Source organism: Carex rostrata, chromosome 17 (assembly GCF_964058835.1).
Source record: "Carex rostrata chromosome 17, lpCarRost1.2, whole genome shotgun sequence".
In the NCBI taxonomy this organism is placed as follows: domain Eukaryota; kingdom Viridiplantae; phylum Streptophyta; class Magnoliopsida; order Poales; family Cyperaceae; genus Carex; species Carex rostrata.
In genome coordinates this window covers 6721571-6739377 of record NC_135934.1, presented here as the reverse complement: position 1 = coordinate 6739377, position 17807 = coordinate 6721571, and the positions used below count along the sequence as shown (strand labels likewise).

General features: G+C 35.8%; 1 protein-coding gene, 1 long non-coding RNA gene and 2 pseudogenes across 5 annotated transcripts; 3 read left to right on the top strand and 1 right to left on the bottom strand.

Moving 5' to 3' along the window:
- The first annotated feature begins 2574 nt into the window (after positions 1–2574).
- Positions 2575–3745, top strand: LOC144568018 (glucan endo-1,3-beta-glucosidase pseudogene; annotated as a pseudogene). The gene has a single exon (XR_013515579.1). The product of XR_013515579.1 is annotated as a glucan endo-1,3-beta-glucosidase pseudogene (transcript).
- A 2520-nt stretch (positions 3746–6265) lies between these two features.
- Positions 6266–16518, bottom strand: LOC144568015 (serine/threonine-protein kinase GRIK1-like). 2 transcript variants are annotated; one of them, XM_078318233.1, is made up of 11 exons: positions 16150–16518; positions 15698–16046; positions 15039–15113; positions 13520–13639; positions 9277–9364; positions 8814–8938; positions 8104–8199; positions 7952–8018; positions 7741–7856; positions 7544–7622; positions 6266–6683 (listed from the first exon to the last, which is right to left on the bottom strand). In XM_078318233.1, the coding sequence occupies exons 2-11, from the start codon at positions 16034–16036 to the stop codon at positions 6556–6558; spliced, it is 1233 nt and encodes a 410-aa protein (XP_078174359.1). In that variant the 5' UTR covers positions 16037–16046; positions 16150–16518; the 3' UTR covers positions 6266–6555. The 2 variants fall into 2 exon arrangements, with proteins under 2 accessions (XP_078174359.1, XP_078174360.1); XM_078318234.1 differs by having other exon boundaries at positions 16155–16500.
- LOC144568023 (zinc finger BED domain-containing protein RICESLEEPER 2-like) lies at positions 10286–12954 on the top strand (annotated as a pseudogene). Its single transcript, XR_013515580.1, has 2 exons — positions 10286–12083; positions 12576–12954. The product of XR_013515580.1 is annotated as a zinc finger BED domain-containing protein RICESLEEPER 2-like (transcript).
- On the top strand, positions 15230–15574 carry LOC144568024 (uncharacterized). The gene is made up of 2 exons (XR_013515581.1): positions 15230–15300; positions 15348–15574. It is a non-coding gene; the product is annotated as an uncharacterized LOC144568024 (long non-coding RNA).
- Positions 16519–17807: the final 1289 nt, after the last annotated feature.

Below are 17807 nucleotides of genomic sequence, written 5' to 3'. Positions count from 1 at the left end.
ATTTCCGGTTCAATTTGTTCTGATTCTGATCGGACGACGCTATCTAAACTCAAAATTCGAGTTACCTCAGAGGATCCGGACTACTATTGTAGCCTATGCCTATAGAATTTTTTTCAAAGAGAGATGAGAGAGAGAGAGAAATTTAGATCTGACTATTATAAATCACAAAAGAAAAAGGGTTATTGATGTTATACTTAGCACCAATTTGAAATTGCTTATTTCTTCATCAAAATTCCAAATTACTTATTTGCCTATAGAAACAAATCGCATTTCTTATTTTTTTTTCCTCTCTTCAATCAGCAAGATAATTTTAAATAAAATTGGTCCATGTTATCGGATTATTCATTTTAATTATTGGTTGGTACTTGGTGGCTCTGGATAATCACAACACAAGAGAATCACCTTTCTTATTTCAATGGACATCAAAATCAAATTCAATTTAGTGTCTAACCAGAGCTCTTCAATTCGCATCAAGACATGTTGTTCGATATAGTGGTAGATGTCCTAAGCAGAATGATGGATGTTCTCAATGCAACAGTTCAGACCCAACTATCGAGAAAATTAAAAAAAGCGGTAATTATTCACCAATATGCGGATGATACCGTTTTCATAGCCAATGCAGAGCCTAACACCATTATCTCATTAAAAATACTATTTCTGTTATTCACAAAAGTATCCGGGCTTTCTATTAATTTCGAAAAGAGCATGTGGATACCGGTCAACATAGCTACTGTTCATCTACAGGCTATTTCGGCAGTGCTTGGATGCTCTAGATCTGACTTTCCAATAATCTATTTGGGGTTACCACTAACTTTGAAAAGGCCACACAAAGAATTGTTCTTACCCCTGATAGAAAAAATCGAATCAAAACTAGATGGGTGGAAGGGTAAACTCATCTCAAGAGGAGGAAGATTACAACTGATGAACTCGGTTTTGAGTTCAATCCCGATTTATTTTATGTCATCCTTTCTATTACCAACTTGGGTAATTAATAGGATTGACAAGATACGACGGGATTTTTTGTGGGGTAAAACTGACAAAAGGAAGGGAATTTCATTGATTAATTGGGAGATAGTTTGCCTTCCAAAAGAATTAGGCGGCTTAGGGGCAGCAAATCTCATTATTAGAAACAAGGCTCTACTATTGAGATGGTGGTGGCGGGTTTATAAGACTACGGAATGCTTATGGACCCAAACTGTGTCACAGCTATACAATCTAACCACTTCTGCACAATCACACCAAATTTGGAAAAGGGAAGGGTCTTTTTTTTGGTCACAGCTACAAAAAATAAGGCCTTTGTTTGATATGTCAGTCAGATGGAGTATAGTGAATGGTGAGTTGATCTCCTATTGGTTTGACTCATGGACCTATCCTACAATGGCTGCTCAAATTAGACCCAACAGCTCAAACAGAAAAATGTCACTTCAAGTGGCAATTGAGAGTGGAATTTGTCAGGTGAATGTAGTACTGGGTCAAGCTGTGGATCGAATACAATGGCTATGGACAAACGATAATGAATATACTGCTAATTCATACTACAAAACAGTGGTAGCCGCTGGTAAAACGAAGTGGGACTTCCGATTCATTTGGCACCTAAAGATTCCGCCTACTGTCAGAGTATTTGCATATCTTCTCCTACAAAACAGGCTTCTAACTCACGAGGTTATGATGCACAGGGGGTTGCAGTGTGAGATGCAGTGCGAGGTCTGCCAAGAACGCCCCTTTGAAACAGCAATGCATTTATTTTTCCAATGCAGACAGGCAAGAAGAGTTTGGACGACAATGCATACAGCGCTAGGCTTCAATATCCGAGCTGTTGGTAACTCCGTCCAATTGGTAACATATAACTCACTGAGGTTGTGTCAAAGATTTATATCTAGACAACATTGGGGGTCCTTGTTCTTTGCAGTCTGTTGGTTCATATGGCGTAGCAGGAACAGGAAAATTTTTGATGGAACTGAAACTGATCCGCAATGGATAGCACATCACTCCATCAAGGAAGCTAAGTTGTGGAGAAAATTTTGTTGATTACCATCAATTTATATGTTTTTTTTTATGGGCTTTCAGATTTACTGATAAGCGCCATTTACTGGTAGGCTAAACGGTAGGCTGTAGCTGTGTGGTCTCTGGAAGACTTGTATGATACGGTTGTAAAAATCCTGATAGCCTCTATCAGCTTTATCAAAAAAAAAACATGTACGGACAATTTATATTAAAAATACATCTTGTGAATCTAAAACAGATGCAAAAATTTTGATACAAATTGAACGATTTTGAGCAAATATTACATCAAATTTGATCTAATCCTCATCAGACTGTCCCCATTGCACAACTAGTACTGTTGTACCAAAAAAAATATAAAAAGCTGGATCAACGATTCAACGGTCGTTTGTTTTAATACCTCTTCGTTGGATACCAACTAAATTCAAATAATAAAGGCAGTAAGAAAAGGAGTTGCTAAGCTAAGATGCATAAAATACTCATCCCCATGTCCCACCCCGCTTACTTTATCAACGGTCAAAAATCTTTCTTTTTCAAATAAATATCTAAACTGGGCCACAAGCCCACAACCTGCACAAACAATAACAAAAATAATTACTCAAAAAAAGAAGAGAAAAACATGTTAAAGGCTCTCAGCCTTCTCTTCCTCTTTATATTTGTATTTCATGCCTCTGCTGATGCAAACCAGATCGGTATTTGCCATGGCCGTGTCGGAGACAACCTTCCCTCTCCCCATGCTGCATCTCTTCTTCTTAAATCAAACGGCATTTCAAAAGCAAGGCTCTTTCTTCCTGATCCGGCCGTACTATCCGCCTTCAATGCAACCGACATTGAGCTAATTATTGGTGTACCAAATGAGAATTTAACTTACCTTGCCACTTCAGATGCCAACATTGCTCAAAATTGGCTCAAATCCAACATTTTCTCTTTTGTTTCTCCGGATCATGTCAGGTATTTAGTGGTCGGAAATGAGGTACTTTACAAAGATACATTTTATTCACAATACCTCGTACCAGCAATAAATAATCTTTACAATGCATTGCAAATATTGGGTCTTGATAAAAAGATTAAATTGTCATCTGCTCATGCCTCCTCTGTGCTTTCTTTGTCTTATCCTCCCTCGGCCGGGGCATTTGATCAACAATTTCTCTCGGTCCTTGTACCGATGCTCCAGTTCTTGAACCAAACCGGGTCACCATTTATGGTGAACACCTACCCATTCTTTAGCTACATAAATGACCCCACAAATGTTCCCTTAAGTTATGCATTACTCGGTCCCGATGCGGTACCAGTAAAAGATGGTGATTTGGTGTACACAAACTTGTTTGATGCCACGATAGATGCTATCACTGCGGCTATTGAAAGAGAAGGGTTTAAAGGGATACCAGTTGCTGTCACTGAGACAGGTTGGCCTACAGCAGGTCATATAGTGGCAACAAAAGAAAATGCAGAAACTTATAACAGGAAAATTGTGGAGAGAACGAGAAATGGAGTTGGTACGCCGAGACAGCCGGGTTTACCTGTGGACGTATATTTGTTTGATTTGTATGATGAAAATTTAAAGAGTGGTGGGGAGTTTGAAAAGCATTTTGGCATTTTCAATTTAGATGGTAGCAAGCTTTACAATATTGATTTCAGTTAAAAGCTCTTCTCTGGCTTCTTGTATCATTTAATTTATTTTGTTATTTTAAGAATCAGTGAAGTTACTTCACTAAATGAAATTATAATTGTTTCTTTTTCTCAAGCTGTGTTACTTTGATTTTGATCACTGAACAGTTTGATGATTTTTTTTGAAATCAGAACAGTTTGATGACTTTGTTGGAATATTTACATAATTTATGAAAGAGGGCTTTAAAATAAACAACACAAAATTTGATTTAAATCAAGTAAAATAATTTTAAATTATTAGAATAAAATCAATTAAGTTAATTAAAAACGAGACAAACATCGATAATTTAGTGCGCCGAGTGATCAAGTCGCTCCTTCCTAAGAGAGTTCGGATCTCCTAAAGTATCCCAATTTTTTTGGATTAGATCCGGACAGTCCGATTTGAATCGGACGTCAAATTAAAGGGGACCGGACTGGCCCGGATTCGAATCGGATGGTTCGGATCTAAATTTGCTAGTTATGTTATAGTTATGTTATACCCAAAGTAAAACACAATAGAAGAGGCATTAGAGCCGTTATTGATTGAATTTTATAAAAGCTTTATTGATTATTTTCTCATGAGTATAATCTACAGATTGCAGGATTTAAATACTTCCTGAGAGTCATTAGAAGCCGTTACAAACATTGCTAAGAAGAAAAATAATAGCCGTTAAGATTTTTTTTGTTGTTGGCATGCATCGGATGGAGGAATATAGTGGAGAAAGGGAAATGGGTAAATACTGTAAATCACATAGAGGCTACTAATTGTACCCCATTATGTATTCTCAACAAAAAAAACCATTATATGTAATTTCCAAGCAATTGGTAGTAAATTAAGGAACAAGTAAACTAGTGTATCGAACAAAGGAAGTATATGTTGGTTTAAAGACAATTAACAGGTCCAGCCCGTTTTGCGTTTGCCATCGGCAGGAAACTCAAATCGTTGGCATTGATGCCTTTTGCCATCGGTAGAAGAAGTCAGCAGTTGACATCTTGACCCTTTTGCTATCGGTAGAAGGTTATAAACCGATGGTAAATTGGCTTTTATTTAAGCTGCCGACGCTTGGTATGTTGCTTTGCTATCGGTAAACAACAGAACCGATGGTGCCTATTTAGGTGTTCAATTGAAGCAGCTGGAATATCATTCCTATCGGCCAATGATGTAATCCGATGCTAATTGTTATGGTTTAATTAAAATGGATCAGCCTAACTTCCAGAAGTGTGCCGATTCATTCAGAGAGGATTTCGTGAGTTGAATTGAGCTGCTCTCTGTCTCTATTGCCTCTTCACTTAATCTTGTTTAGGGTTTACTCTCTTCTTCTTACAACTTGCAGAAGAGTGTGTGAGAGAGTGCTATTGAGAATTTCTAATCTTTTTGTACTTGTAAGACTCTTTAATTTAGTGAGTGTTCCCGTGATTGTTTTCCGAAAGAATTTTCACGTAAAATCTTGTGTCATTTCTAATTTCTTGTACTTACTTACTTGTTGTCTTGGTTTCTTATGTGATTCTCTATTTATTTGCTTACCTCTTTATTAGAGCATTTAGTGCTCAACAGTATATAAGCTCGCCATGTTATGTAATGCAAAGGAATGTCTGATGTAAATCATTTTCTTTTTAAATAAAAATCATACTCTTACATTATATTAAGCCTTATTTTAACTATTATATGCATAAAGAAGCGGATTTTAAGCTGGTTGTGACCTTGTTCAAAATCGCCAAGCGGAGATATTCATACTACAATTAATTATATCATTAATCTTGTACTGGTTTTCTTTGGTTCCTTCTATCTAGAATGTACTGAATCTATCACTGGTAAAAAAAAAAAGGTGTAAACAATTTAGCTTGCTCAGTACTAGTTCATGCCAGGTGGTAATGATATGAGCTGAAGATAATAGTTCAACAGAGTAATGCCTTGATCCAATGATTACCTAGAGATAATATTTCGGGTACTTTGCTCGACAACAGAGAACAATCATCAAAGCAAGCATTGCTGGTGATGGGGAATGTATATCCGAGAATAGGTGCGGGTTTAATCTTGCAGTTGTAAGCCACGGTCATAAGCAATTGAGACCATTGCTTTATAAATCAATGTGTTTTAAATTTAAGTAAATTGGGAATTAAAATTTAATTTCACTAAGAGACATTATTACTTTAAATATTACTGAAGGTACTCAATTGGCTAATCTGTTAGGTGGTAAATTAGCTTTTTACCTATTACATAGTTAGGTGTACCATTGCATGGGGGAAATGTCAGGTATTATTACACAGTGGAATTTATTACTTACAAAACTGGACGATATTAAAATGTTATATTATTTGCTACATTTTTTTTTTAAAGTCTGAATTTATATATATCTATAAACAATATCTAAATAAAAGCTGTCCGAATTATATTCTCATTATACTCGTACCACATTTTAAATAACTTCACTATGAATCCGGATTTACACTGTGGCTCGTAGACTTGAGTTAGCTACTAGAGAAAAACCTCGTCAAGATATTACTTGCATCATTTCTATGGTAATTGGAAAAATAGTAGGATGAATTCTTCAAACTAGCAATGCATGAATAATTTATATGGTCAACATAACCCAAAAAAAATGATAGAGAGTAAATATTGAAGAATTTTCTATCATGAGATGCATCTCTCCATTAAAGAGATATACTAGTATACTCCGAACGCACCAGACCCATTCAACCAAAAATCACAATATATTATACAAGTTATAACACCAGCAAACCAAACCGCAAAGGTACAATTGGGGATTGCATCACCCCTTGTTAAGCTTTTTTTCTGTGTTCTCTCTCCCTCCCTCTCTGTTTCTCTACATCTGTCTCTCTACCATACTGCACCGCAAACTTTAGTCAATTCATATATAGAAATCCAGAAAGACAGCTAACAAGCTTCTAGGCAGGCTCGTCTTGCTCAGTGCAAATGCGTTTGCATGTGCAGATGTAGTCCGGTATGGGTCCCATATCCCCTACTACCCATTGATGCTCTGCAACTCCTTGCAATGTGATGCGCTGATTTGGATCTTAACATCAAAAATTAAATATGCATATACAAATGTTAGGCAAATGCAAATATCAGAGGAACAACAAATGGACAAAAACATGTATACAAAGCCTATCGATATTTATCACACAGGACATAAATGAACCCTGCTTCTGCCAAGTACAAACCTAAGTATGAACCGTGAACAGATTAAACTTGTGCAGGATCCACAATTATGGGCATTTTTGCATGACGACCTGGTGCGCTTTAGTTGGTGCCCTTATCCACATCAAAACAAGAACTCAACCCCTATACAGTGTGATAATTCTGAAATATAGCCTCATGTGCCTCAACATAAAATTTGATATTATCAATCTTCTTCCTCGTATATGTGTTATTTAAAATAGAAGGGCATTACCGAGGTATATTTAAAAGGGGGTGTAGAAGACCATGGCTTGCAGTTGTTAAGGGTCTAAATGATGAAGGGGGGCATATGATGGGCATTGGATCAAAATCGGTCCAATGCCTGGTTGGAGCCATCCTATTTGCATTAAGATGTGTGCACACCACTTCAAATTTTGTGCGGATCAAGTTCGCACGAATCTTAATGCAAATCGGATGGCTCCAACCAGGCATCGGACCGATTTTGATCCGATGCCCCATCGAACGCCCTGAATGATCTATCTTAGTGCTTTGTAGGGTATGCTCAGTATTTCTCACTGTGCAGGGTTATACATATAAAACTGCAACATGAAACTGCTCCCTGGCAACTGGTTCTCAAGCCCAGTCAGTCAAAGTAGAAAGTTGAGTCACTGACTTAATATATAATCTTCTATCTACAGAGGTGGGAAAATAGCAAATGGGAAAGGGGGAAGAAAAAGCAAGCAAAACTCAGCCAACCTTTGCAAAGAAGTTGTTCAAGCAAGTCCTTCAATAGTGGATTGATATGATCCGGCACGACCAAAGGATTCTTAACTATCTGTTTTTTAACAGGAGTAATCCAAGATTAAAATCATCAGTCAGAAATGGAAAGACTGTTTATCAGTCATACTCAAAAGAAACATTTTGTCGACAATTGGAAATGGAAGCAATTTCACCTTGTCATAAGTGTCGTGAAGGCCATCACCTAGAAAAGGATAGCGCCCCAAAACCATACAATAGAGTGTCACCCCTACTGCCCATGTATCGGCGCCCTTTCCATGGTAGGTTACACCTAAAGCATAGGCAACCAAAAGAACATTTAAATAAACAAGAGACGGAAAGGCACCTCAACCCAAGAAAGAAAGAGTATAAAAAACTGTGACAAACCTATACAGCACTCAGGTGCAGTGAAGACAGGTGTGCCAGGCGTCCTCCTCAGCAAATCATTATCACCCTGTACTTCAATCATTTGTTTCAGGTGAGCAAGATAAAATTAGGGTTAGGGTCAAGGTTTACAATAGGAAGAAGGGAAAAGGTACCTCAAATGCCTGACTAACACTGAAATCACCAATCTTTACTCTGCCAGTGCTTGTAACTAACAGGTTATCTGGCTTAATGTCACCATGGATTATATTCTGTTCGAAAAAGACAAAAAAGGAGAATGGAGATACTAAAAAATGAGAACAAATAATAACAGTTTTATTAGAGCATCTACATCAGTAAAATTAAGAAATTAAAAATAGCTGGCAAGCACTAAATAGAAATTAAGTTAATTTTAATTTCTAATCCTCTACACTTGTGCAATTAACTTTTAATTTCTTTTAGTGGCCACGTCAGCAATTATTAATATGGAGAGAGAACGAGAGCCAATAGATATAATTAGAAAGTGACTTCTTTAAAATAAAACTTTCTAAATTAGAAATTATGTTACATCCCAGAAATTAGAAAAGAAATGCCATGCATGCTTTTAGAAATCAATAAAAAATCCCAATGCAGATGCTCTTAGATACTATTAGCTTCTCTTTTAATTTGTGTTATTTCATACTTTCTAAAAACACAACAAAAATTCTGTATTGCCCATCCCCTAGTCCCTAAAATTTCAAAGATTTATGTTTTGTCATTAAACATGCAATCAATATGTATTAGGCGCATTTCTGAGTTCTGGCTGAAAACTTAGACAGGGTCAAAATGAGAAAGAAAAAAAATGTATGGTAACTACTGATGCAAGTATATATGGATGAAAAATTACATGGGAATGGAGATAACTTAGACCGGCAACAATATCTCTGAGGTAATTTCGAGCTGTACTTTCCCCAAGACTACATGGGGCACCTGAACCATCACACACCCATTTGCCTTCAACGTACTCCAGAACTACATAACAGACAAAAGATATTCCAAGTATAAAAAAAAAATATAGATAGAAACAAAACTAAAGTTAAATATTCTTTCAGCTTTGTTTGTTAGGTCATTGGTCGGTAGACAAATAACAGAACAATATGATATATTAGGTACATTATACACAAGAGAGCCCCCCAACCCCAAACCAATAACAGAACAATATAATATAGATGAGTCAGCAGGTATTTTAAATTTTGGTCGAAAACTGTATTAACAGAATCGTGCTTCAAAAAAGACAAATTTTATATATCAAAGCTGGACCTGCATATTGTATACGGACCAAATAAAATAGTAGAGAAAATATAAAATACCCATGTAGAAGTTGTCAATTTTGGGGTCATCAATCACCTCAATTAGATTCACTATATTTGGATGATCCAACATTTTCATGATATATACCTGTCACATAAAAAAATAAATCAATGTTAAATAATGAACAATGACTGACAGTTAGTCTAGTAGTTAAAACGTGCCAACCAAAAATGGCAGGCAGCAACATCACCAAACACCAGTGTTCTTATTGTATTGCATTAGGGCTAGTTAAGCCTTTTTTTTTTTTTTCCTTTGAACTTTACTAGTAAAAACATGTAACAAAATTCATCCGAAACAACAACATAATTGCATCATAACATTGGACCCAACCAAACCAGATCTAACACCTCATTTAAGATTTAATTGAACAACCAAGAAATCCAGGCCACTGGTTAGCCCAATGATTTATTTCCAAAGTACACAAGGAGAAAAAAAAAAACATGATCATATATAGAGGTGCTACTTTTATCCGATTACCCGGATCCGATCCGGAACCGAACCGATCCGGATCTGTTTAATTTGGGTAGGGTATGGTTTAAAAAATATAACCGGTTAAATTATGGGTATGGGTACAAAATTAATAATTTAATATCCGATCCGGATCCGAACCGGAACCGATACTGTAATGGATAGGATATGGGTATCATTTAATTATCCGACCCATAACCGAACCCGACCCGATACCCGTATAAATACCCGATAAAATATATATTAATAACTCTGCATCAAGTTTTTGTGTTAGATAATATATTATATATTTCAGCTGAGATATAGTTTGATAAAACTTAACCAAATTTATGCTAATGTTTTACTACCCTTTAATTACATCCTTAACTAGCTCTTTAATTACGCCCTTTAATTTCTGTTCTATATTATACACATGTGACACATGACACATGAATGTCAAATTCATTCTTCCATAACCAGCTTATTTTATACCTTTTTTCTTCTATTACATTTAATTCATAGATTTTTTTGAATTATAGAAAACAAAATCATTATCTCTAATATTTTACTTTCTAAAAATTATATCTCCTCCATCCTCCTGAATTCAAAAACTATTAACAAAAAACTGAATTCAATATTTTTTGTTACACCATGAGTACTCCAAATAACCAACAATCAAATTCTGAAAATACTACCCAAATTCCACAAAATATTATTGAAGACTCTAATGAGAAAAAAAGAAAAAAATCTGCAGTATGGAAGGAGTTTACCGAAGATCCTGACCCTGTTGTCAACAAGGCTGCTTGCAACTATTGTAACAAAAAACTAGTTTACACTTCTGGTTCAGGTACTAGTTCACTATTGAAGCATTTGAGAACTTGTAGCATCAAAAAAATTAGAGAAAGGGGACAAAGACAAATTGGTGATTGTATAATTCAGAATGGCAGGGGTGACGTTTCAAAGGAAATGAAGATATATACATTTAACCAAGAAGAATCTTTAGAAGCAATTATTGATTTCTTTGCTATGTGCGAGGTGCCTCTTAATGTTGCCAATCACCATGCTTTTATTCGAATGATGAATGTTATTCGTCCAGAGTTGAAGTTAATTAAGAGACAAGCTTTGCACAATCGCTTGATTTCTCGATTTCAGAGGGAGAAAGAATTAGTGAAGAACTCATTCTCCAAATCAAGTGGTCGAATATGCTTAACCACCGACACCTGGACCAGCAACCAGACTATTGGTTATATGAGCTTGACAGCACATTTTGTGGATGAAAATTGGAGGTTGCAAAAGAAGATAATAAACTTTATAAAGCTTGATGAAAGGCATACCGGTAATTACTTAACTTCTGTTCTAGTTAAATGCTTATCAGAATGGGACAGAAAATAATCTTTTTACCATTACAATGGATAACCATTCAACTAATGGACGAGTGGTGGATCTGTTACATGAGCGGATTGAGGACTCACTTCCTTTAAACAGTGAATTTTTTCATGTTCGATGTTCTGCTCATATCCTCAACTTGATTGTTAGAGAAGGAATTAAAAGGTTGGATAAGAGTGTTTCTCGAATTAGAGATGCTGTCAAGTTCATTAAATATTCCCCACAGCGTTTGAAGATATTTGGTGATCTTGCGAAACAACTCAAGCTAGATGTAAAGAAGAAACTTTTACTTGATGTTGTCACCAGATGGAATTCCACTTTTCTAATGCTAGAGAGAGCATTAGTGTTCAAAGCTGTTTTTAAAGATTTTCATTCCGTTGAAAATTTTGCAGAACCACCCACAGAGATTGATTGGCACCTTGCTATGGAACTTTGCAAATTTCTGAAAATATTTGATGATGTCACTAACATTTTTTCGGCATCAAAAACCCCAACGGCAAATTTGTACTTCCATAATGTTTGCATGATCCAGATGCATCTGAGAAAAGAAAGAAATGAGCACATAATAAGAGAAATGCAAGAGGGTATGAGGCAAAAGTTCGATCAATATTGGAAAGATTACTCTCAAGTGCTATCTATTGCAGCTGTCCTCGACCCTCGCCACAAGATGCGTTTCGTCGAATTTTGCTATAAGAAAATTTATGGCAGCGAACATGATGCATACATGCCTCATGTTAATCGTGTTCACAGTGCTCTACAACGCTTGTTTGAATGGTACAAAAAGTTAGCAGAGAAAGAAGTTGTACAACCAGTTGAGGCATCTCATGTTGCATCTGTTAGAGAGTTATCACAGAGGCAAAATTCTAAAGATTCTGATGATGATTTCATGCAAGAGTACTACCGAGATGAATCTATTCATAACACAGACGATCTACCGCTCAAATCGGAGCTAGAAGAATATTTGGAAGAGCAGGTAATTAAGTATAACATTAGAAAATATATACACACACAAATTATTAGTCTCTTTCATATGGTCAGAAAATAGTTCTTTTGCATTATCTTCTTTTTTCCTTCATTTTCTAGATTTATATTAAGAAATCAAGCAAGCATTATATAAAGTTGAAGTTCTGAATTTAATATAATACCAGTTTGGTCAGTACCAGTACAGGTACGTTATGAAAATATGTGATAATAGATTGGTTAGTTGTACTTGCGAATAAAGAATTTACTCTGTCCAAGTTCTTTACTTTATTCTATTATAATTTCCATACAATTTTTTATGAAAGAAAATTAGTTAATTTTATTAATGTACTTTTAGAGATTGACCCAAATTTGATGTAGTGCAAGTTGCACGCCCTTATTTCAGAGGGATTTAGCTTAAATACCAAAATTTATATTATTTTGCTTTGTGAAAAAAAATATATTATTTTGAGCAATGAAACTCATTTTTTTAATTTTATTACAGGTCCGTTCAAATGAAAATAATTTTGATGTTCTAAAGTATTGGAAGAGCAATGAACAGAAGTACCCAATCATCTCTTGTATTGCGAGGGACTTGCTAGCTGTTCCTATCACAACAGTAGCTTCAGAATCCGCTTTTAGCACAGGTAACAGAGTAATTGATGACAAACGAGCAAGTTTGGAGGCATCAACAATTGAAGCTCTCATTTGTTACAGCGATTGGCAAAATAGTAATTGGGATAATGTACTTGCAAATGTTGAATCAATAGGATAGTATTTTTTAATTTAGATAGATAACTAATAATTTAGAGTTATTATTTTTATTTTGCTATGTAGCATGGTATATTTTATTATTTATGAACATGATCAATAGTATAATTTTTATTTTGTAGTAGTTTTTAATTTATATTGTAATGATTTATTATATGAGATGTTTAAGAAATTATAATTATATTTAAATGTAAATAATTTCTCGAAACTTTGGAGTTGTGATCTATACCCGCTCTGAATCCGGAACCGCCCCGTATCCGAACCGGACCCGATAATCCACAAACAAGTTACTGGTATCTATCTACCCAGAACCGAAAGATTGGATCCGAAATATCTACGGGTAGATAGGTATCCGGATCCGGACCCGACCCGATTTGAAACAAATAAGTATATGGATCGAAATTTGGACCCGAACACTCTTAGGATCCGGGTCCAAATATAATAGTACCCGGACCCGACCCGACCCGATAGCACCTCTAATCATATATTCACTTGGAACCACAATCCAAGTTCAATTGCTAGTGGTTTATAATGCTACCTGAACCATTAGATTGAGTCTGAACCAAATCTAATTTTTTTTTTAAATTTACAACCCAATCTGAACCTGACTAGACCAATTTGAAGCCCAATTATACAATTAATGGCAACAGTTTAATCTGTAACAAAAGAGGTACTAACCTCCCTGAGAACATCAGTCATAGCAGTTTCTGATGGGGCGACTCGTAATTTCACCAAATGAGATTTATGGAAAACCTTCATTGCATATAGGTTATCATCTTTGGTGCTCCGATACAACACCTGTTAACAGACTCACCTTCAACAAAGTTCTCCAAGAAAATAATAAATAACTTCTTCTTTTTCCAAAGGCCATAAAAAAAGGCATGAAAATTTCAAAAATATCTAGGGTTTGGGTCAAACAACAAACAACCAAGCCTTTAGTCCCAAACAAGTTGGGGTAGGCTAGAAACGAAACCTAATCAGAGCTAGGGTTTGGGTCAATATTAAAAAAATAACCACTCTCTAAAAGTATAGTTACAAGTTACTGTAAATGACAGGAGCATTAAACAAAATTTATTCTAGTATGTTAGATTATTTAACAATTGAGGAAAGTAGTTATTCTAACATTATGGAAAGGGAAATTTTCACAAAACAAAGCAATTGCATTTTATTTATTAAATTATTAAAATTAGTAGAAAAATTGTTCTAAGCACAATATTGGAGTCCATATCCTCTGAGGTAACAGAATATTTCTGTTTAGATTCGGACTCTCCAATCAGAATCCGGGCCAGTCCGGCCCGAGCTGGAATGAAAGGGGCCTCTTTAATATTCATGCAGATTCTGATTGGACGGTCCAGCTCTAAACAGAATATTCTGTTACCTTAAGTGATATGAATTCACAATAATGTTGGATGTTTTTATTCACATAGTTTTTTTTTTTTTGTATTTAGTAACTTGAAAACTCAGAACTTAAGTTCCAATAACAAGAAACAAAAAAAATTTAGTAGTAGTAAGATTGCATTCTTCATCTGCAAAGCAAATAGGATCGCAGACAAAGTCTGCGACCCTGAGATGTATTTTCCAACAAACCTGTAAGAGAAAATGTAAGAAAAATAGAAAAAGGATCAGAGGATCACTTCATCAATTCGTCTCATTTCATCTAGTGCAACTTTCCTAATCTTAAAGGTCACGTTTGGTTGAATAAGAGGTAGTTAAAGGTCACGTTTGGTTGAATAAGAGGTAGAGTAAATCCCTTACTCCACACTTAAGCCGCCAAACGAGAAGTAAAATAGGAGTAAGATAGAGCAAGAGATGAGTTAATCAGGAGTAAGTTACTCCACCTCTCCTGGCGGATTTAACTTCACCTGTAGTGTCCACTTTCATAGGCAAATGTTCACTTCCTAACATCTTACTCCTCTTGATGGATTAATTTAAGCAATAATTTATACTACCAAACAAGGTGTAAAATATGAAGAGTAACATGGAGTAAGCAATTTAATCCTCGTTGACTTTACTCCACAACCAAACATGACCAAAAAGTTATTGAATTAATGAATGAAAAACTTTGATTTTCATTGTATATTAAGGTCAATTGCATTTGCAAAACCAGAATTATAACCATCAGCCCCATACACAGATAAGTGAACCAAGCACACACAAAGCATATTATAAATCTCATGTCAGTAACAGAATGGCATACCACTTTGCCATAACTGCCAGCTCCAATTCTGTGTAGGCGAACATACTCATTGACCATTTTATTTCCATTCTCATCCTACAATGATAACATATAGCCATACATAAACTTCAAAAATACAATTAAAAATACAATTATCTGCTTTGTTGATAGATCTTTTGGGAAGTACTACTTTCATGTTATTCAATAGTTAACTTTTCAAACTACCACAGTAATAATCCTTGACATGTGATAAGGGTGGTCTCACCACTATCAAAAAACAAAAGTAAAAGACTTAGGTGTAGTAAGCTAACTGTGGGAATATGGGAAAAGTATGGAACTGTGATGGAATAGTTGCCGGACGTGAGTGGAATTGCATGGAAATGAGAAAGTGTGAAAAGGTGCAATTAGAATGGAAATATGCACTCAAACCCTTCTCTTTTGCACTTTAGTCCTTTCTATTCCATCCCCACTATTCCATGGGAAAGGTGGAATTGAAAAAGAGTGACTTCTACACATGTTTGAATAGTCTCAATTCCACTCTTCCATTATTCCAAACGTGTCGAACACAAAAAAGGATAATATGGAATAGAAGCCTCTTCCATTTTCCACTTTTTCACTATTCCATGCATTTGCTAAACGGGCCCTAAAAAACTAGGAATTTCAATTATGTATATATGCACCTCAAATAAAGTAGCTGTATGGGTCTCTTTGACGGGTACTTGCCTACAAATCAACCCGCTTTCGGCCCATTGTTGTAGGACCTCTTCTGACCGCTTAATGGTAGGTCTTTGAACTCCGTTTTCATCAGCATCCGCTAAAAAATCCGAATCACCACCATTGTTGTAAAAGCTACCATTGTCAAAGCACATGCTATCATCCAAGAGGTTATCCCCCAAATTAGAAGACGAATCCGGGATCATGTATGGGTTTTGCAATTTGGATGGTTTTCTTAGAAAACCAAAACAACCGCAACAACCCATCTCTAAGAGATCAGACATGCAAAACCAGCTACCACACATGCAGAAATACCTACAAAAGGACATTCAAATTGAATAATAATTAAGTAATTAACCCCCCCCCCCCCTTTGCCCAATTCCCAATTCTATTGTTTGTGAATGTGAATGTCAAGTACCTTACTTAAAATTACTTCGGATGTTCTAACATATCATGCAATTGTCTTGGGCGCAACCAATTGGGCAATTTTCCAAACCGATTCTTCGCGTTTTTGGCGCAAAAACGCTTGAATCGGAGCCGGGTGAACCACTGGCTGGTAGATTCCTCCTCCGACTCGCCGTCCGTCCGAGATACGCCAATTCTTGTACAATTATTGGGATTTGATTGTAAAAAGCGGAGGTGATTGATGATCGGAAAAGAGATTTGGGGCAGCGACGCGCCGACGCGTGAAAAAAATGCTTCCTTTTAATTAAAAAGGAAGCATGGGTATATATCTAAATTTCTCTAATTAGAAAGGAAGGAGAAAAAAAAGAAAGATGGATCTGGCCGTCGTCGGATGAGAGAAGCACGGTAATTGATTTAAGTAGGTTAGAAAATTTTGGTGAAGAATTTAACAGAGCCGCTTTGGTTTCATGCAGCGCACGGCCCTTTAGAATAAAAACAAGCTGCGTATGGTACTTCACTACTTATGCCGCATGAAGCCGAAGCTACTCTGTTAAATCTTTACCGAACATTTTTTAGGCCCGCGTAGTTTGCGTTGGGCCAGCTAATGCTTCTTATCTTTCTTTCTTTCTTTTTTTCATTTAATTAAGTTGTGAGATTGATTGATTAAAGATATAAATTAATTTTTTATAAGAATAAAGTATATATTCCAAATTACTTTTTTTGTTGTGATCTGGTTTTTACAAAAACTGCAAGTCTGATGAGCATAAATTATATATATTTTTGTCTAAGGTTTCATATCAATAACTTGATCAATTTTCATGCATTTAGGTTAATTTAGTATAATTTAGTTTAATTTATTTTAGAATTGTACCAAAAATCAAGTTATTGTCAAAGTTTATTTAAATTTCAAGAAATGGAGCAAATTATAGATCTTCTCGCAAGCTTTCCGAAAAGTGGTAGAACGCTAAAAACGGAGTTACGGATAATGAGTTATGCCCATTTGAAGTTTGACTTACAGCAGAAACAGAGATAGGACACGGACCATGCAGACTCCACGCGGGCCGCACAGAAAGCAGACAGAGCAAATATAGAAATTCCAGCTTTCGACATCTTTTCGTATTTTTGCCATATCGCCATACGAACTTCGTTTTAGGCAAATAAAGGTTTGCTGGAAAGAAGACAACGAGATCTACAATTCTAGGAAGGTTATAAATCAGAATTTATAATGTGCAAGTCGCAGGAACTTTTTTAGAAAGGCATCAGCTGAAATTTATTGTCATATCGCACAAGATCTTGATTGATTCACCTTCCATTCTTGATTGCTTGCTTCCCAAGTCACAAAATAGCTATAAAGGAGAGGAAGGCAGCAGGAGGAAGGGCATCTTTCCTTTTGGGGGATCTCCCCTTTGGGGAGGCCATCTGTGAGATACCCTCATTTTTCTCCACTTTGTTTCGAGGGCTTGGAAAGAGGAGGCTCGGCTTGGAGCTTGTTTTCTTGGAGTTTTATCATTTCTTTATTTTTTTTATTTTTTTTGTTTTCTCTTTGACTATGTTAGTTTAGACACTTTAGTTTCTAGGGTTGTGATGTAATCGAATGTTTTATTTTGCATGTTAGTTATTGAATTTTTGTGTTGAAATTTGTGTTTGCTTGATTGTGTTTTATTTTAATTT

Bases quoted from the DNA above. Each gene is read 5' to 3' on its own strand.
- LOC144568015 (XM_078318233.1), bottom strand. From the start codon at position 16,036: ATGTGTGGTAGCTGGTTTTGCATGTCTGATCTCTTAGAGATGGGTTGT. The intron at 8,939-9,276 runs GTATTTTATATT...TCTGTTATGTAG, and splicing joins AATTGACAACTTCTACATGG to TTCTGGAGTACGTTGAAGGC. The intron at 6,684-7,543 runs GTTGGCTGAGTT...TTTGATGTTAAG, and splicing joins TGAACAACTTCTTTGCAAAG to ATCCAAATCAGCGCATCACA.